This window comes from Pseudophryne corroboree, chromosome 6 (genome assembly GCF_028390025.1).
Source record: "Pseudophryne corroboree isolate aPseCor3 chromosome 6, aPseCor3.hap2, whole genome shotgun sequence".
In the NCBI taxonomy this organism is placed as follows: Eukaryota; Metazoa; Chordata; class Amphibia; order Anura; family Myobatrachidae; genus Pseudophryne; species Pseudophryne corroboree.
Genome location: NC_086449.1, coordinates 358,076,923 through 358,098,920, shown reverse-complemented (window position 1 = coordinate 358,098,920; position 21,998 = coordinate 358,076,923). Strand labels below are relative to the sequence as shown.

Below are 21,998 nucleotides of genomic sequence, written 5' to 3'. Positions count from 1 at the left end.
TAAAAATTCATTAATAATGTGCAACATATGTGTAAAGGGCCACTATGTGTGTCATTATGTGTATAAGGGCATTAATAATGTGCGGCATATGTGTAACAGGGTACTACTGTATGTGTGTCATTATGTGTATAGGGGCACTAATAATGTGCAGCAAATGTGTAGGGGGCACTATGTGTGTCATTATGTGTATAAGGGCATTAATAATGTGCAGAATATGTGTAAGGGACATTATGTGTGTCATTATGTGTATAAGGGCATTAATAATGTGCGGCATATGTGTAAGGGACATTATGTGTAAAAGGGCATTAATAAAGGTTGTCATAATGTGTAAGGCACATTATGTTTATAAGGACATTAATAATGTGTCTCATATGTGTAAGGGGCATTACTGTGTGGAATTATGTGTATAAATGCATTACTAATGTGTGGCATTATGTGTATAAGGTGCTCTACTATGTGGCATTGCGTATAGAAAGGGCACTACTGTGTCGTCTAATGTGAATAAAGAGCAATAGGGGGGGTAATTCCAAGTTGATCGCAGCAGGAAATTTTTTAGCAGTTGGACAAAACCATGTGCACTGCAGGGGAGGCAGATATAACATGTGTAGAGAGAGTTAGATTTGGGTGGGTTATTTTATTTCTGTGCAGGGTAATACTGGCTGCTTTATTTTGACACTGCAAATTAGATTGCAGATTGAACACACCACACCCAAATCTAACTCTCTCTGCACATGTTATATCTGCCTCCCCTGCAGTGCACATGGTTTTGCCCAACTGCTAAAAAAATTCCTGCTGCGATCAACTTGGAATTACCCCCAGGGTGTGGTGTAATATGAATAAGGAGCAATTCAGTGTGATGTAATGTGAATAAGGGGCTGTACTGTGAGGAGTAACGTTTATAAGGTAAAGTGATACTACTGTGGGATGTAATATGAATTATGGACACTATCGCATGATAAAATGTGAATAAAGTTGAAGTACTATGTGGTGTAATTACTATTGTGTGGCCATGCCCCTTGCCAGCAAAAACACACCCCTTTTTGGGCTGTGCGCCAAATGTGCAAACTGTTCCTATTTAAAATATAGGAAGTACAAACACCAAAATAAGGACTGCTATGGGTGAGAGGTGAGGGTGCTGGGAAAGAGGTGCAAGGTCAGAGGCGGAACTAGCGGTGGTGCTAGGGGGCACCAGCCAAAATCTTGCCTAGGGCATCATATTGGCTAGGGCCGGCTCTGGTGGCGGACCCTGCTTAATTACAAAATGACGTGCAGCTGTCCTGCTGCACGTCTAATAGCTGGCTACTCAATTACCCAGCAACGGGGAACGCCGTCTGCCTCTGGCATCCCCGTTGCTAGGAACCCGGCGGCTCCCAGCGCCCGGCGGGGACCAAGGGGCTTTGCGCCTGGTGTCCACCTATTGCTAGGAGCCGGGCGGAAGTCAGCGGGAGGCACGGCATCCCGGCTCCACGACGACGGCCGTGACACGCGTTTACTGGCGCTTACAATTATTTCCTGGCGGGGTAGAATTGCGGCAATTAAAATTAATATTTTACCTCGACTGCTTTACCTTTTCCAAACTCCTCCTGTTCAGGTCCCCAGATTTTCCCTAGCACAACTACATAAATGGTTTGTGCAGCTTGTCTGGATGCTCAAACCACACCGTATAAGCTTCACAACCCTTAGACGTTCCACCTCCAATGGAAAAAATGGGTTCCGTGATGTCAATCTTTATTATTATGCAACTCATTTAAGTCAGGCAGTAGTTTGGTTTGCGTCCTCTCAAACTCCTAGATGGGTCTCAGTAGAGGCTAACTCATGTAACATTTCTTCAATGTCCTCTATTATAGGGATAGCTCCCCCGGATAGGCCTACAATCACAGGTACACATCCCGTTATTGCCTTTACCTGCGCAATTTGGGATTACTGTAAAATCCACTTTGATATGGGCCCTCATTCCGAGTTGTTCGCTCGCTAGCTGCTTTTAGCAGCATTGCACACGCTAGGCCGCCGCCCTCTGGGAGTGTATCTTAGCATAGCAGATTATCGAACGAAAAATTAGCAAAACTGCTACTAAATATTTCTTAGCAGTTTCTGAGTAGCTCCAGACCTACTCACAGATTGCAATCAGCTCAGTCCGTTTAGTTCCTGGTTTGACGTCACAAACACGCCCTGCGTTCGGCCAGCCACTCCCCCGTTTCTCCAGACACTCCCGCGTTTTCCCCTGACACGCCTGCGTTTTTTAGCAAACGCTGGGAAAATGCTGAGTTGCCGCCCAGAAACGCCCCTTTCCTGTCAATCATTTACCGAACAGCAGTGCGACTGAAAAGCGCCGCAGAAGCCACAGCAAAACTGCTAAGTTTTGTGTTAAATAACTAAGCGAATGTGCCCTGCGTGCCTTGCGCATGCGCAATTTGCAACAAATCGCAGCATAGCAAAAATCGGCAACGAGCGAACAACTCGGAATGACCCCTCATTACCTCCTACCCCTCTCCCATCACTCCCCTTTTCCTGGATCCAACCGCAGACGTTTCTCCCCATGGTCCGAGTAAAGCATCAGAGTCGTATATGATTTAATTGACTAAAACGTTGCTCCTCTCTGGATTCACTACAGAGCAGATATAATCTACATACTATTAACTATTTTGTGTACATACAAATTCGTCATTTTTTGGACTCTCTCCCCCTTAGTTCAGTTACCAGACTACTGACCCTGGTCGAGTCACTTAACTTGCATCATCCCCTTCGTAAGGGGGTCATTTCACTATTGTACAATTACCTTCTTCACATTACGCTCCAGACACCCCGAGCCATGAGCTCCAGTGAATAAGAGATTTGGGTAATCCACCAGAAGATGAATCATGGTCCGTCATTTGTGAGAGGGTCTCAAAAGCTCCTATATCTTCCTCCATTAAAGAAAACACTTACAAGATCTTCTATGGATGGTACCTAGTACCTACCCGTTTACGTAAAATGTATAGCTCTGCCTCAGCCCGATGCTGAATGGGATGTGGTATAGACGGCATCTTTTTGCATATCTGGTAGTCATGTCCCAAAATTGTACGGTATTGGGACGATGTTTTTCATGTACTTTCTGAGGTTCTTAATAAACAAATAACCAAATCACCCTGGTGTTTTCTCCTTGGCTGCCCAATAGAGGACCTTAATAAATGTGCAGACAAGCTCTCTGTGCATATTTTGAATGCGGCTCGTTGTTTAATTGCTAAACAATGGAAATGTATTGATCCTTCTTCCCGTCAACAACTCATGAATAAAATATGGTACGTGGCAGACATGGAGAAAATATCAGTTTATCTTCACAATACCTCCCATAAGTTCCTTACGATCTGGTGTGATTGGTTTTTGTATAGTAGCACTACACCCCACGGAACCCTTCCAAACCTGTTACTATGATATGGATATAGCTTTTTCCTAATTCCTACCGGGTGTAGCCATATACTGTACACTCTATACTATTTTTTCCTATGTTTACAATATAGGCCCTGACTAGGCCTCTACTATTCTCTATTTTTCCATTGTCTTCTTACCTTTGCTATCTGTCCATCTCTTTCCCTTTTTCCTCTCTTTTTCTGCTCTTTATTCTTATTGCTTCCCTTATTCTCTTTTTTTTCTGCCCCTTCTACATTTCAATTTTGGTATCTGCTGCTGGAGCCGGGTGGAAACTGCCGTGAGGTCGGGCGGCTGAGTGCCATCCAGCTGCAGCGCTACACCGTAGCGCTGATCTCCTCTGGATGCCGCCGGCTGTCCCCCCGCGCCCCCCCCCCCCTCGCCTCCTCTGGGTCCCATCTAAAAAAAAGTCAAATTTTAGATGGGATTGAATAGGGGTTGTCGGATCTATTCCGACAAATACATGTTGGAATGGATCCGACTTTAATTGAATATACCCCTATTTCCTCTATATATAACTGTACATAGCTCAACATTATGCTGGTTACATTGTTTCCTGTATTGTATTGGTCCAGGAGAGGGTGGTACCAGTTGCATCAAAATACATTTAGTGACTATGCTATGTACAGAGATAAATAATACTTCATATTGTAAAGTCTTGAGGAAGTCCCAAGGCATTGTGGGACGAAACGCGTTAACGCTATACTGGACAATCAGTAGTGCACTGATCCACTTCGATTGGATACACTTGGCTTTGGAAATCATCCACAGAGATCCCGCTGCCGTACCATCACTAACAGCACCTTCCCTGCATTGCCGCTGGCTAGCTGTTCACCCGCCTGTCAGCTCGTCAGCTGAACATCATTACGCTACGTCACACTGACAGCAGGAGTTTTGCGGGCAACATTCACGGACCCTCGAACTACACCACCCGGGGCAGTGACGGCCTCACCACCGGGAGAGGTGAGACGGCAACACTATCTCAGCGGGAGAGACCGGTGAGTCCCTCGACTCTCATCCGTTTCACGGACATACGCTATACCACGCCCAGGGCGGTGATAGCCTCACCACCGTGAAAGGAGGGACGATTTCTCTTATATATGTGAAAGCTCCAGGCGGTAAATATAAATATAAAATCTTCAGTCCACTTTGAACTATTTATCGTGGCCGGGACGCCGGCATTTAAAGCCAATAGTTATACTTCTGTGGATCGTGCAAAGGATATTGCAACTATTGATGCACACTGTCTCTAAAAAGGACACTTAAGTAACTATTCAATAACTCTGTAGCATATCTATTAGAGCTGTTACAACAGTTATTTATTTACTCTGGAATGTTATATATACATTAATTACTTGATGCTTTCTTATATAGATACATGCTTTATTTTTACATTCCACTTTGTGGATTATTTGGTATAAAATAAAAGGTATTTTATTATATTATATATAAACAGTCTCCCGACCTCATTTCTGATAACTCCACAGCCATTTTTTCAAATTTAAATTTTTACTTTTCTATATACACATTTATATTTACATATCTTATTCTATAGAGCGATGTTTTTTTAGATTTTTTTCATTTTGTTTAGAGATCCTAACCAAGTCTCAAAACATACGCTGCTGTTTACTTACATTTATAGTTCTATCTATATAATTTTTAATATATATATATATATATATATATAATTTTAACAATAGCGCCAGGAGAGTGGGATTGGCATACCACTGGGGATTTTATCTCCTTTTCATACCCTAGAAAAGCTATAGGGAAAATTTTCACCAATATCTTTCATAGTTCATGTCTTCTAGTGTGTATGGGCCTTTATTTAGGGTCAGCACCTGCATTTATTAGCTGCATGTTGGTGGATGGGGCCACAGGCATGAACTGGAGCTAATGAATTGTGAATGAGTAGCAGCTATAATGAAAAGGAAGATGATTAGTCAAAGCGGCTGCTTGTCTTGTAATTGAAAGCGCCAACAAGAATAAAGGCAGACTGTATATTTTGAGAGGAAGTTCATGTTCTATAAATTGGTGTATGTAGGATGTACTGTAGCTCAGTACAGGCCTTTTGCCAGTTATATGAGATGTGTGGTATCTAGAGCTCTGAATTTGTTTATTTTAGGATTGATTGATAGATGGGGGTGTGAGAGGAGCAGTGAATTATTCCTCCTGTTCTCTCTGTGCTACAGAGGCGTTTGAATATGAAGTGTGTCATTAAGTCATGATAAGAAGTGGATACTATGACACACTCTGCACCCTGCAGGAGCATTGTACTGGCAATTCTGCTGTTGGCTCAGGTGTGGGCGTCTGGACGTCTTACTAATCTAGGGATCGCTGGGATTCTCAGCTCTGATCCGGCTTTGACCTGTCTGGCTGACTGCAAAAGAATAATACATAAATCTATAGAAAGAGGTTATAGGAAACTATACAAAGCAATGGGAGGAGTTACAAGGAAAAATTATATAGATTATTATAAAATGAACATGCTTTCTAACACAAGAGGATCTGATTCAGAGTCAGACTGAAGTCCAATTCCCAGGTAACGAATGCACTGTTTTAGTCCGTCCAGGTGCCATGTCCTGGGAACTTAACTTCTGGGACATGCTGGCACATTTTAGAACTAATAGCACAAACATTCTCTGGCAGCTATGCCCTGTGGGAACATAAACATATTTTTTTTGAGAGGCTCATTATCCTACTAATGTACTTTTGGATTGTGGGAGGAAACTGGAGGACATACAGACACAACACAGATAGGGCCCTGGTTGGGATCAAACTCAAAATGCCAACACTATTAGGTTGTGCCACTGTGATGTACCCTAATCTAATTGTAAATATAGAAATATTGTTTATATTTTTAGAAATACTCAAACCCTTGTTTCCCACTTTATTATATGCCTAAATTCAGCACACTCTAGGCTAGGGGGTAAATTTACTAAGATGCGAGTTCTATTTAAAATGGGATGTTGCCCATAGCAACCAATCAGATTCCAGGTATTATCTTCTAGAAGGTGCTAGATAAGTGAGAAGTAGAATCTGATTGGTTGCTATGGCAACATCCCATCTTAACTAGAACTCCCATCTTAGTAAATTTACCCCTAGATGAGGATCAGAATATTTAAAGGAGTGTTCTGTATGTAATTTAGACATGTAACATAGATGTGTACATACTTGATTCTAGAACCTCATTTACAATGAGTACTGATAGCACAGCTGAAATTCCTTTGTTTTGCACCAGAGTGTCTAGGGCCCAGGGCATGCCAGCTGACACACAGGCTACTTTACACATTTGCCCAGTTGTGCAGAGAGGTAAATATTGTTGGGTGCAAGTGTAAATGTCACATTTAAGTAATGATAAATCACAGTGATAAAAATTAACTTATCAGTGCAATTTATAAATATAATAGGTCTCGAAGATACTGTTGTGGTGATACTTCTGGTAAGGGCTAACTTGCCAGGTGTTGTATGAAATGTCAGCATGGTCGTCATTTGACACCTTGACATTCACGATGTCGGCACGGACATAATGTGAACCTGTTCAATATGTAAATATATTGAGTGTTGACAGAATGTCAAAACTCCTATTTTAAGTGCCTAACCGTAAACCTCATTGAATCTTACCCCAAACTGTAGCCTGACCCTAATTTCATGTGTTGACATTCTGACTGTTGACATCTTGAACATCTCATTCTCAACATTATGTCAGAGTGGACATTGTGAATGGTGACATGTTACCTGTCAGCATTCTGAACATGCAGACTTCCTGAATGTCGACATTGAGAAGATGTCAACATTTTGAATATCAACATGCTGACTGCATCCCTACCTACCATCTCAGAGAACTTACGCATGTATCTCCCTTTCAATTAATTTACATACAATAGGTAAGATCTGCCTGCCTGACAGTACATTTTTGCTCTAGGAACACAATTGCACGTAAACTAGTTACTCCTATGACATGCTCTGGCCCCCCCATTACCCAGCATCCTCCTGTATGCTTTTACATTACTTTGATCATTTTCCATACATTTGTATGCAAGACTTATAAAGGCAGGAGCAGATGTCGAAGACTGACACATGGTGCCTACACACGTCGGGTAAATTATGTTTAATGTGTTATAAATCAGTATGGTTAATATGTTAAGGTTTTATTTTTGGAAAATACCTTAAAAATAATGTCTTGGCTACTTAGCACTTTGCACAATTAATACAGTTAATGAAGAATTGTGATGGTAATACCTGGTAGATCTATAAGGTATGTCCAGGATGAATACATGGTTCTCTGTGTGATATCATGACCCAGACGTTACAAATTAGATGATGACATGCATGTGTTACGTTCACTGTACTCGGTACTCAGGGTGGACAAGCCCCGAGCTCAGGAACATAATGCTGCAATGGAAACGGAGCCCAGCAGCAACCCCTACACAGCCCTGACTCCGTTGTCTCGCCTACGTGGTCAGTCTACGCCTGCGAGACTATGTTTGCTTGGGCCCACGGCAGACGCTTTTGAAGGGCGGATTAGGTCTGGCCAACTCCGATGCCCCCCGGTCTTAGTTGGAGACAAGGCGTAAACTGAGACGGGGCGATAACAAGGGGAACCTCTAACTAAAGATGGAAATAACCAGTTAGGGGGGCTATAGAACTCAAAGGAAGTATGTGCGGCACAGCCGCCAGAACAAACTACAACTACGCGGACATGACGCGCCGGCCCCGTTGCCAAGCAACGGCCGGGCGCCGGCGAGACCCGCTGCGGTTAATTCCTGAAAGAACATTCTTTTAAGTCTAGGGGCATGTAAATCCTTGTCCTGGACCCAAGACCTCTCCTCTGGGCCATACCCTTTCCAATGGACCAGAAAATAAAGCAGACCCCGAGAAAATTTAGAATCCAACACCTTCTCCACTAGGAATTCTTGTTGGCCCTGAACATCCACCGGAGGTCTACCCTGGAAAACCTTCCGAGGAAATTTCCTGGAAAGCACATATGGCTTCAACAGAGAACAATGGAAGGTGTTGGAGATTTTAAGTGACTTTGGCAACTGTAGTCGAAAAGCCACCGGATTAATCTTTTTGATAATAAGAAATGGACCAATGAATCTAGGCCCCAGTCTAGCCGAAGGTTGTCAAAGTTTGATGTTGCGAGTTGACAACCACACCTTATCTCCTACCTTAAAGGTGCATGGGCGTCGGAACCTATCCGAAAAATTTTTCCCCTGAATGGCAGCTCTTTTAAGAGGAAGGTGTACCTTCCTCCAAATATTTCTGAGACGGGAGACCAAAGCCAAAGAAGAGGTTGGATAATGAGGAGTAAAAGAATTGGCTCTAGGGTGAAAACCCAGAACCGAAAATAATGGAGACACCTTGGTAGATGAATGGTAAGAGTTATTGTAAGCAAACTCGGCAGAGGAAGATAATCTGACCAATCTTTCTGAAGTTTGGCAGTGTAAAGACGTAAATATTGCTTTAGTGACTGATTCACACATTCCGTCTGCCCGTTAGACTGTGGATGGTATCCAGAGGTTAAACAGAGTTTTATGCTTAGTGAAGCACACAAACGTTTCCAAAATCGGGCAATAAACTGTGGTCCTCGGTCTAAGACTATATCCACGGGTAATCCATGAAGCCTAAAAACATGACGGAGAAACAAAACTGCCAACACTTGAGCGGACGGTAATCGGGGTAAAGCAATGAAGTGGGCCATCTTGCTAAAACGGTCCACGACTACCCAAATGACCTGAAACCCAGAAGAAAGAGGAAGGTCTACCACAAAATCCATGGAAATGTGTGACCATGGCCTGAGTGGAATTGCAAGAGGCATGAGCTGCCCGACAGGTAAGGATCGGGACACTTTGTGCTTAGCACAATCTTGTCAAGAAAGAACAAACTCCTTAACATCCTTAGAAAGATTAGGCCACCACACCGAGCGAGAGATCAACTCCAGGGTTTTAGAAACACCAGGATGGCCAGCAACCTTATTATCATGAAGCTCCGCGAGGACATTGTTTCTCAAGAACTCGGGAACAAAGAGATGACCAAAAGGCGTATTACTGGGGGCCTGTTGCTGAAGCTGGTTAAGCTGTGTGAATAAATCTTGTGCGAGGCCAGCCTGGATGACAGATGTTGGGATAATGGGAGTTGCAGAAGAATGGTTATGATGTGCCGGAAGAAAACAGCGTGACAGGGCGTCAGCCTTGGTGTTTTTAGAACCGGGCCTGTAGGTGATGATAAACTTAAACCGTGTAAAAAAACAGCACCCAACGCGCCTGCCAGGAATTAAGCCGCTTGCAGATTCAATATATTGTAAATTCTTATGATCAGTGAATACCGTAATGGTATGCTTTGCTCCTTCAAGCCAGTGCCTCCACTCCTCAAAGGCCCATTTGACTGCCAGCAATTCCCGATTACCAACATCATAGTTGGATTCAGCATACGAGAATTTCCTGGACATGAAGGCACAAGGGTGTAGCTCCCGAGACCTGGGGTCTTCTTGAGAAAGGATGGCTCCCACTCCAACCTCTGAGGCGTCCACCTCAACGATAAAAGGAAGATCTGGGTTGGGGTGTCTGAGGACAGGAGCCGAGACAAAGGCCTGTTTCAGAGCCTGGAAGGCAGATTCGGCTTGAGGTGACCAGTTAGAAGGATCAGCTCCCTTTCTAGTTAACGCCACAATAGGAGCGACCAAATTGGAAAAGGCATGAATAAAACGTCTATAATAATTCGCTAAACCAAAAAATCTCTGGATAGCCTTTAAGTTGGTGGGTTGTGCCCAATTCAAGATAGCCTGGAGTTTCTTTGGTTCCATGAAAAACCCCTTTGGAGAAATAATATATCCTAAAAAGGACACCTCTCCAATTTAGCGTACAAATGGTTCTCCCGTAACCTTTGAAGCACTTGCCGCACATGGACAACATGCTGTTCAGGAGACTCAGTAAATTAAAATGTCATCCAAATAAACTACTACAAAATTCCCAAAAAGTCACGGAGGAATCGTTAATTAGATCCTGAAACACCGCGGGAGCGTTAGACAGTCAGAACGACATCACAAGATATTCATAATGTCCAGACTGAGTACTAAAGGCTGTCTTCCACTCATCCCCAGACCTTATTCGGATGAGGTTATATGCTCCTCTGAGATCGATCTTAGAGAAAATCACCGCGGTGCGGAGCTGATCAAACAGCATCGAAATTAAAGGTAAGGGGTATGGGTTCTTAACAGAGATTTTATTCAGGGCCCGGTAGTCTTTGCACGGCCTTAAGGATCCATCTTTCTTTTCAACTAAGAAAAACCCTACACTTAAATGAGATTTCGAGGGCCTAATAAACCCTTTTTTCAGGCTTTCCTGCACATAATCATCCATGGCCTTTGTCTCGGGACCGGATAAAGCATAAAGTCTCCCTTTAGGCAGAGTGGCACCGGGAACAAGGTCAATAGAGCAGTCATAAGACCGGTGGGGTGGCAGCATATCAGCATTACCCTTGGAGAAAACATCAGCAAAGTCCTGATATGCCGAAGGTAAGAGTTCCGGAGTGGCGGCCGCAACCCGGACCGGACGAGAAATACATCCCTTAGTACAATAGGAACCCCACCGAGAAATCTCCCCAGACTGCCAATCTATGGTTGGATTATGAAGGACGAGCCAGGGGTGACCTAAAACCACAGGCACAACCGGACAATGGGTAAGCAGGAACTCAATCCTTTCAGAATGTAATACCCCCACTGTTAATTGTACTGGTGGGGTCCGATGGGCAATTACCCCATTAGAGAGTGGACCACCGTCTAGCCCGTGCATAGTGATTGGTCTATCAAGTTGAAGCTGTGGAACTCTTAGAGCCTGAGCCCAAGCAAGATCCATAAAGTTCCCGGCAGCTCCACTATCAATGAAGGCTGAAACGGAAGAACTGAGGTTTCCAGAAGAAATTTTAACAGGCACTATCAAGGAATCATGTGAGGAGACTAACTGCAGACCCAAGTGAACCCCCTCACTATTCACTTGGTCAGAGCGTTTCCCTGTTTATTAGGGCAGCTACGTGCAACATGTCCCCTGCCACTACAATATAAACAGAGTCCTAAATTTAGCCTTCTGGGTCTTTCTTCTGAAGACAACCGAGAAAGACCCACTTGCATGGGTTCCTCGACGTCCTCAGGGAGAGCATATACACAAGGACCAGACCTGAAACTAGCCCGTCTTTCAGCTCTCCGCTCTCGGAGACGGCGATCAATCTTAGTAGCAAGCTCCATGAGCTTATCCAATGTCTCCAGAGCTGGATACTGAATGAGACCATCCTTGATTACTTCTGACAGACCGAGGCGAAACTGACTGCGCAGGGCAGGATCATTCCAGCCACAGTCGTTCGACCAACGGCGAAATTCAGTACAGTATGCCTCAGCGGGATTTTTACCCTATTTTAGCGCACGTAAGTGACTCTCAGCCGATGCTTCCCTGTCGGGATCATCATACAAAAGGCCTAATGATTTGAAAAAAGCATCTACCGTGAGTAAGGCTGCGTCATCGGGTTTTAGTCCAAAGGCCCACGTTTGCGGATCCCCTTGAAGTAAGGACATCACTATACCCACCCGCTGGGACTCAGTACCTGAAGACCGGGGCCTTAAACGAAAATAAAGTTTACAGCCTTCTCTAAAATTAAAGAAATCTTTCCGGTTACCCGAAAAGCGATCAGGAAGGTTTCATTTTAGGTTCTGGGGACATACTCGGGGAGGCTCGCAAAAGATCTTCCTGCGACCTCACCCGAAGAGTAAGATCCTGCACCATCTGAGTGAGCTCGTGGATCTGATTGGCCAAGACCTGGCTGGGATTCTGTCCTAATACTGATGGGTTCATGAGGACAAAATTTCAAGGCCACCCTAATTATAAATATCAGTTTAACACTTTTTTTATGTTTGGTGGGCGGTTACGTTCACTGTACTCGGAACTCAGGGTGGACAAGCCCCGAGCTCAGGAATGTAATGCTGCAATGGAAATGGAGCCCAGCAGCAACCCCATACACAGCCCTGACTCCGTTGTCTCGCCTACGTGGTCAGTCTACGCCTGCGAGAATATGTTTGCTTGGGCCCACGGCAGCCGCTTTTGAAGGGCGGATTAGGTCTGCCCAACTCCGATGCCCCCCGGTCTTAGTTGGAGACAAGGCGTAAACAGAGAGGGGGCGATAACAAGGGGAACCTCTAACTAAAGATGGAAATAACCAGTTAGGGGGGCTACAGAACTCAAAGGAAGTATGTACGGCACAGCCGCCAGAACAAACTACAACAAAGGCAATGCTGTCCACACGCCGACACAATACTGTTGTGTACTGGCGATGACAGCACATGCAGAACCCTCTGCCAAGGCCGTAAGATGCGGCAAAGCCGTTACTCACGAAACCGGTGTGAATACAGGTGGACGGACGAGAACCCGCAAAGCCGCAGACACAGGTTCACAGAACTGGAGGGCAGGTAGAATTCCGACAACAGATCAGAGGACGCCAAGACACAGGATAACTGGATCAGGAACAGGCAATACCACAGGACTTATGGACAGGAACACGCCAAGGCAGGAAGCAGCTCAGCAGAAGCTATCACCGGCGTCTGTGTCAGGCACTGAGGGAGAATATAACAGGGAGCCCTCCAATAGCTGCAGAGAACCTAAATTAGTGATGTAGCTGCACGACCCAGAGCTGACAGGTGGATGCAAATTACATGGCAACGGGGAACGCCATCCGCCTCTGGCGTTCCCGTTGCCTAGGAACCGGCGGCTCACTGCGCACAGCGTCCTCCGTTGCCAGGCGCTGTGCGGGGAGCAGGAGGAGGCGCGGCAAACATGACGCGCCGGCCCCGTTGCCAAGCAACGGCCGGGCGCCGTCGAGACCCGCCGCGGCTAACAGCATGTCCTGCTTGTGTTGAGAGTAAGGAGACTTCATTATGAACACTAATAGGTGGGCAGAATATGCCTTACAATGGGTATCCATGTGATAGATCTACACTGCCTGGATAGTCAATAGGTCAACACCGTATTGTCGATACACATTAGATCGACATGGTCAAAAGGTCGACGGGATGAAAAGGTCAACATGTAAAAGGTAGATAGTGCTTAAGTTTGACAGTTACAAAAGGTTGATAGGTTCAAAAGGTCGACATGACAATGGTCAACACAAGTTTTTGTTTTTTTCCCACATATTTAACATATACACCATCCATGTGGACAACGATTAGGAATAGTAACCCAAAGCGTGGCGAGTGAAGCGGGTCTAAATTTGCTGTAATTGTGATCACATATCATGAAATACAGAAAATGACACACAAAAAACGTATACAAAACTTGCGTCAACCTTTTCTGTGATGACCATTTCCATGTCGAACTTTTTACCTGTCGCCTTTTTCTACTGTCTATATTTTCCATGTCGACCTTTTTTTTATCCTGCCGACTTTTGACCCTGACAACCTAATGCATACTGACAATATAGGGTTGACCTAATGACTGTCTATCTAATTACTGTAGATCGTTTGTACCACAACCCTAACAAAGTAATCACCACTAAGTTTAAATGTAGTAAATTACAGAGTAAACTCTTCTGTTTATGGAAACTGGAAGTGTTCTGAATAATGTTATATATTTATGTGTTTTTACATTCAGAAGCATGGCAAATGAGACAGTGCTCATTTGCAATGTATGTAACTTGTATTATCTAAAGAAAAATGTTGTTAGTAAATGGAGAGGCATTTTAAGAGAGTACCAGAAGCTTATCTAAATCATCAAAGTGCCTCAAATACATTACAAACCCTGTTAGTGTAGCAATAGGCTTGTGGTCTATAGCAGTTTGGTACTGTATTTACTGCCTAGTATTAATATTTCCCTATAATTCATTGTATATATTGTGTTTCTTTGCAGGACGGATCACTTGTATCAAGCAGAAGAGTGTTAAATAATGTACAATATTACTGAATATTTAATGAATAACTTTCACGCAATAAAATTATGCAAAAAACACATTAAAAAGTGTTACATGTGTGCCTTGTTAAAAACTTGTCTCCAGCCTTTAGATGAAAATGTCTGTAATTATATGATGAAAAGTATATATTAGAGACCACAGTTCCAAGACTTGATGGCCGCTAATTGGATATATTTAATGGGATATCCTAAATTAATCACAGGTGTACCATCCGTGAAATTCAATTTGATTGCCACGACTGTAATTTCTAAGAGATATCAAATCTTTTTACTGGCCCCCAAGACCTGGATTATATTTATACATTTATGAGAAATAAAGCTTTGACCTGTCATGACAATATAAGTGCAATACTAAAATGTAAATCTGCTGTGTTTTCTGTGTCACCATGTTCTTTTTTCCCTGTAAAATATACACTCATTTGTGTAATGCATGTGTCTAACTCATCCTGCTGTGTATTTCTGTCTTCAGAAGTGCCTCCGACTGAATCCTGATGCTCCAGTTTGGGTGTCTAAACAGCGCATCTTGTGCACTCTCAATCACAGCCTAAAGGATGTCCTGAATTATGGACTCTTCCAGCCAGCTTTTAATGGCAGAGCTGGGAAATTCCTTGATGAGGAGCGGCTGCTACGGGAATACCCGCCATCTCTTGCCACGCCTGTACCCTATCTGGAGGTAATGTTAAAGACAAATTTCTGCATGCCACACCTTACAAATACGAGCATGGCATATAGGAATCACACTATGGATTCATCAGAGATACAGGGAAAGTAAAAGCTTATTTACCATAGACCAACATTGGACAGAGAACAAAATAGATTTGTATTTATTTATTTCATTTTATTTATTATTTGTCCTTCTTTTAATTTTTTTTGCAGTACTTTAATCCTTCCTAGTTAATTATCAAATTTTCTAAGGGGTGTTTCTTTGGGACATAACCATGTATTGGGCACACATAATGATTTCAAAGTGTATTCATTTCATAGTTTTAAAAACCTGATATCCACACAAAACCTAAATATAGACTTATACAGTAGCTATATATATGTAACTGAAGTGGTCTCACACATATGGGATACCACACACTTATGTAAAGGATATTTTATATCACACCTGAGGCATACAGTACAAATGACGAAATGGCGTTCTGCAGTTTAGACAAATGGTATATAGTTTAATTGAGGATGTTTTGAAGCAGTTTTGATTAATTGAAGCAGTACAGCCTAAGGGGCCAATCCAATCCAATTAGGTGCGAGTTGTGTCATGAAACTCCCAGACGTTTGCATGAACGCGCTCTCCTGAGAATTCTCCAATCCAATGAGAAATGCCTATTCGCGGTACTCGCAGTGGGGTTTGCGAATTGTCAGCAATATGTGATGTGAGAGGAGTGCATGAAAAAGTGGGGTGACCTTATTGGATCCGCCCAAAAAGGACAATTTTGTTTGCGGAATCATACAGAGGCTGTTAGTGGTCATAAGGAAAGTACTGGAGATTTTTAAACGGTGTTAAATGGCTGATTTGTGCATTTTGTAAAAAGAGTTAAAAATAATAAAAACGCAGACTTTCAAAAATTGTTAAACAATTATAAAAAGTAATTATAAAAAAAATCAAAAATGCTCTAATGAATTTGGGGTGCACAATGCAACAAAAAAGTTGATTTTGTGGTAATTCTTTGAAACCCTAAAAACTGACTTGTAATTATTGGACAATTTAAGTTAATTGGAAACTTCCAATTGCCTAGGGGTCCAAGGGGTTCTGCAGACATTGTAACCTTAAAATAAGGATTTTCCCTAATATCTCTCACACTCAGTGAGGTGTAACAGAAAAATGTGAGTTTACTTTGTATGGTTCAGTGCGAGTTGCTAATTGGATTGCAAAATGCGAATTTGCAGAGAAAGCGACAACACGCATTCTGCAACTCACACCTAATAGGATTGACACCTAATAAAATGGGTATTCTGCTTTATACATTCATTAATCACATGGGCTTGTTTGTTTCTATCACATTTCCTCAGTTTCGCTATAAGAGAAGAGTTTACACACAGACACTACTGGACGACAAGCAGTTTGCCAAACTTCACACCAAAGTAAGTAAGAAAGAATATTCAGAGCAAGAGCTTGTGGGGTAATTATGGCAGATACAGTCATCTTCTGTGCTTACCCAATAATCCATTACAGCCTCATCAATTATCAAGGAATGTGTGACAGCATTGAGACACATACTGTATTATGAATACAGGTTCAGCTGACTAAATGGTTGCCTCAATATGTACTGGTTACAGGTTGACTTTAGCTACATATGGGTATATTCAATTACAGTCGGAAACTGCCGTCTTGTCGGAAAGACGGCAGTTTCCGACTGGAGTAGGTCGGAAGGGGTTCCGAACTATTCAATCCGGCCTCATTTTTTCTGACAAGTCGGGAAATCCGACTTGTCGTAAAGCACGTGGACCGTCAGAATAGCCGCCGACCCACGTGCTTCTGTCGGAAAGGGGACCAAATTCCGACAGGTTTTGTTTGCGTTTCCGACAATGTCAATCCGACTTTGTAAAAAGTCAGATTGACATTGCTGCCGTCTCCTCCATCCACCCTGTGGGGAGCGGTGCCTGGGTGAGGGGAGCGGTGCCGGGGTGAAGCGAGCGGCGCCAGGGTGAGGGGAGCAGCGTGGGTGAAGTGAGCGGCACGGGTGAGGGGAGCAGCACCGGGGTTGAGTGGAGTGGCGCCGGAGCGAGGAGAGAGGGGAGGTGAGCAGCAGCGGCCAAATCCAACAGTCGGATTTGGACACTCTTTGAATAGGGGTTGTCGGATCCATTCTGACAAATGCATGTCGGAATGGATCCGACTCTTATTGAATATACCCCATAGCATCTGTAAGTAAACATTTTTTTTACATAGATGGATTTTAGGCCCAAATGTATTAAGCCTTAAAAAGTGATAATGTGGAGAGTGATAAAGTACCAGCCAATCAGCTTCCTGACTGCCATGCAGCAGAATGTATTTGAAAAATGACAGGACTATTTGTTGGTACTTTATCACTCTCCACTTTTGAAGACTTAATACATTGGGCCTATATTCTGTATAAAACCTATACCACCTAAGAGCCTCTCTACTGGTGGTGGTTTGTGATTTGGTAAGGTGCTCAGTAGGGCGACATGTAAAACAGTTTGTATGTTAGTGTAATCAGAGTTCAGAAAGAATCAGCAAATTTACAAGATGTTTTCATTGATATCAATTTTGTTTTATGTTATGGCACTTTATTCTCTTGCCTTTAACGAACACTACAATATTTTTAAGAAATGTCTAGGTCACTATATCTAAAGGGTCAATAGATATACTGGTTTGGGAACAGCTATATATGCAATAGTACACCTTTTTTAACCTCCTTTAAATCTATTTACTTTTTTTTTCATTGAACAAGAAGTCATACAATCATGCTGTGAACAAATGAACCAAAAGACTACAAGAAAATAAGGCACATAATTACAAGTATAAGGTTTACAATAGCGTTAACCCGCCACATGCAGCCATGTCTCTAACAAGAAAGGGCAATTAATCCACATCGAACTGTGGAGGATTCAAAGGATTACGCCCACACAGCAATTTAGTCATATAGAAACTGGTATGTTGAAAGGACTGAAGCAGCATACATCTAACCTGTAAACATTTGGACCTTGAGTGAATGGGAACTACAAATGTAAAGGTGGACACATTTTATACATAAGAGTGTGTCACCAGTAAATCTGGAGCAAATAAGAGAATTCACAGGAGGTTCTGAACTAAGCCACTGTAACAATATTGTTTTCTTTTCCTGCAAAGGATCATGTAGCAGAGCATGTAGGCAGAATGTGATGTGAGCAGGCGGTTCCGAGTATCCTATCGGCATCAGAATCATTGGTTCCCGTGCCTGCATGTCTCTATCATTCAGACGAGCAGCAGTGACTGAATTCTGGTCAAATAGTCATCTGAGCGATTCCCAGGGCAAGTGTATATAGCTTTACAGTATACAGTAAATGAGCATTCTCTGTTGCCAAGTAAGACCCGTTCAGGTGTGACAACTACAACAGATGGAAAGCTTGATCTAGAACACAAACATAAAATCACTGACTCTTCAGCAGTACTTCATCACTCAGGAGGGTGGCGCAATGAATCGGCTACCATGCAAGCAAAGTAAATAAATGAAAATCCTTTATTGGTACAAAACATTTAAATTCAGATGTTGGACTAAAAAGACCAGTGGGGGTATATTTACTTAAGTGCGGGTTCACAAAAGTGGAGATGTTGCCCATAGACCCACTTCTTCACCAAACCCAGCCAACTGTCATGTTGACCAGGGGTTAAAGTGGGGTGGGGTGAGGTGGAACTGAGTTCCACCACCTGTAATCGAAGTGGAAAAAGTTCCACCTCCTCCACGGCCTTGCACAGTAATACCATAATGTATAGCATAACGTGAATAAACTGCACTACTGAGTGGCGTAATGTGAATAAGGGGCACTGCTGTGTGTTGTAACGTGAATAAGGGGCACTGCTATGTGGTGTAATATGAATCGGCACTATATGCAGTGTAATGGGAATAAGATTGTGCTAGTGTGTGGTGTAATTTGAATTGGGGGTACTATTGTGTAACCACGTCCCTTCCTTGTGAGACCACTGTGCCTTTATAATGAATGGGAGGTAATACACAAATTTATAGTTTGCAGGGGGATGGCAAACACCCTAGCACTGGTATGTATATATATATATATATATACGCTGAGCTGCAGGTGCTCTCCTCATACTTGTTAGATCTACTTCCAGACCCTTGCATAAGTTACTTGTTCCTGAGAGGTGGTGATGATGATGATGATGATGAGGTGCCTGCCTCACTTTCGCAGGGAGTCCGTGGTCATAGGAAGATGGTGATTTGGGCAGCAGCAGTCACTATACGCTGGTCATGAAGCCCTGGCTCATGCACTTTGATCTAATACCTCCCCCTGCAGAAATCAGAGCTGATCTATTACCTCCTGGGTCAGATCCGGTGATCTCTCCAGCGTCCCACCCTCCCTGATCAGCAGCTCTTCAATCCTGGAGGAGGAGTGCAGGAGGAGGAGGAAAGAGGGGGGGATGTGGATTCTCATTCATCCACAACAGTCATTGGTGTGGTGGCAGGGAGGGACAGGTCACACTCACTACACCATACAGGAGCAGTAATAAAAGTACAAACTTGCCGGGTGTTTGGATCCTGCCCCTCCTCCTGTGACTGGTGTACTTTTCTCTATTGGCTGCGCTGCCGTGTATTCCTATTAGACAGGCTGCATATTTCCCTATTGGCTGAGCTGCCGGGCATCCTTATTGGTCAGGTTGCTGGTCATCCCTATTGGCTTGACTTCCATGCAATCCTATTGGTCGTGTTGCCGGGCATCTCTAAGCGGGTGCCTAGGTATACAAAATGGGGCACTATATCGCATAAGTGGGATCACTGATTATGGCGGCAGCAGGCAAGGGACTTCAGCCGCATCACAGTGTCGGGTGGCAGGGGATTTTTTCCGGGCAAACCACCCAGCACTAGGAAGGCTCCTCACTACAGCTGTTCAGCCTCCCAGTCCTCACACCAACACACGGCAGGGGGACACAAGCCTTGTCCTTCCTCCCAGTGCGCAGAGCAACCAACACTGAACAGAGACTGGGGAAGCTGCAGGGCAGTCACTGGCTCTGACTTAAACTGTGTGCTGTTAACGTCGGGCACTCCTATCTCTCGTAGCTGTGCGAGTCCCATCCTCATACAGACTTCCCGCTGGTCGGCGCAGTGGCTAATAATGAATCTGTCTGTCTCATTATAAAGCTAGCGACTGTGGGCCCCTTCATAGCGGTGGGCCTCGGTGCAATGCACCGCTGATAGTTCCGCCACTGTTTCCAAGTGAAAATAGTGCCTTGACTATTAGCAAATGGTAAAGTCACGTCTCTACATAGTATAAAATAAACTTCCCCGTAGGAGTCTGTCTGTTTGTTCAAGCTAATCTTGAGACACACAGGATGGATTTTGATGTGGTTTTCACAATTCCATAGAGCATTTGTCAAGGAAGGTTTAAGTGTATAAAACATTAATCTATGACAAAAGGGAGCTGAGCAGTGACTATTTTAGTGAAGCAAGTAAAATATTCAGTGCCCAGACTCCAGTTTATTACTCATACCCCTTTTCCACTAGCACAAAAAACACGGGTAAATGCATGGGGGCGTGCATTTACCCGTGTTTTTTGCTAGTGGAAAAGGATCCCCCCGCAAAAACTCGGATCAAGTGACCCGTGAATCCTACCTGGGTAGCTACCTGGGTAGGACACGGGAATGATCCGGGTAGGGTTGTAGTGTAAATGGAAGCCGCGTCGATGCGATATGGCTCCCGTTTACACTGTATGGAAGGGCGGTGTTGGGAGATCATGAGATCTCCCAGCGCCACCCCTGCCACGTCACTAGCTGCGTCACCAACCCGGCAATATGCCGGGTTGGTGAGCGCAGTGTAGAAGGGGGCTCTAGCACGGGTCGCAGCCGTGTCAGGCTCCCGGCTGCAAACCGTGCTAGCTAGTGAAAAAGGGGTATCAGTAGACACAGTAGTGGATAGTGAGGAAGCCGTTTATTAACCAACAGAATTTCTAAATTCTTTACATCCTTCTGGCATGCCACCACACAAACTGATTTTGAAAGTGGGGACTCCTATTATATTATTATGTCATCAAAACTCGCTGAAGTTATGCAGTGGGACATGATTGTAAATCAAAACTTTGAAATGCTTTTATATTGAAGCTACTAGTTTAACTGGCTGTGGCACTGGAGAAACGTTTTTAATATTCAGAATCACAATAATTCCATCAAATTTGCTGTTTAAGTCCAATTAATTATTGTCTCCTTTGGCATGACAATAAATAAAGCACAGGGTCAGGCAATTGGCTGGAGTTGATCTAAGCAGAGAATGTTTTTCTCATTGACAAGACAACATTACGTGGCTCTTTTGTGTGGCACTTCAAAACCAAATCTTTTTTGGGTTGAGGAGGAAAATGCAAAAACCACCACATCTGTTTTTTGGTTCTGCTAAAATGAAATGGGAATCTTTTGTCCTGCAGTAGTCTAAATGGAAATGGCACATCACTAATAAAACGTTTAAGGATTATCCTAACTGTGAAGCGCTGTGGAATCAGTGTGAGCTATATAATTAACTGGTAATAATGATAACCTGACTTTTTAGTCACTATATATCATACTTGCCTACTTTTTGGAATGGCCTCCAAGTTCCTGGAGGTGAGCCCCAAGAGTCAAGTGAGTGAGACATGGCAACGTAATTCTTTTAATCATGACCCACTCCCCCTCCCCGATTCTGCGTTGCTGAGAGTCTTGTAGCAGTGCCTGTACTGTGAATCGTGTCATCACACACCCTATCCAACCCATTTCAGTAGCGAAATGTGTGGGATACGGGTATTTACCTTGCTCTTCTTGTAGTCCAGATGGGCATCACGAAAATTTGTGTATCTTTTGGATGTTCTGCAAGAGTAGCCAATTATGCTGTATATGCCAGAGCATTGAGACTATCTTTATATAAAGCTAGGTGTATTTTATAATGAGAGTCTTTTGTTCATACCCAATTATAGTTTTGCCATGTGCATCGTATGAATCACTGTTCAAAG

General features: G+C 43.6%; 1 protein-coding gene across 4 annotated transcripts in view; it reads left to right on the top strand.

Moving 5' to 3' along the window:
• Nucleotides 1-21,998, top strand: part of SHANK3 (SH3 and multiple ankyrin repeat domains 3) — a 691,108-nt gene that overhangs the window by 325,522 nt on the left and 343,588 nt on the right. For all 4 annotated transcript variants that reach the window (XM_063926631.1, XM_063926630.1, XM_063926632.1 and 1 more), the window contains exons 4-5: nucleotides 14,821-15,024; nucleotides 16,365-16,436. In XM_063926631.1, coding sequence (XP_063782701.1) covers nucleotides 14,821-15,024; nucleotides 16,365-16,436 — 276 coding nt within the window. The remainder of the gene's footprint in view (nucleotides 1-14,820; nucleotides 15,025-16,364; nucleotides 16,437-21,998) is intronic.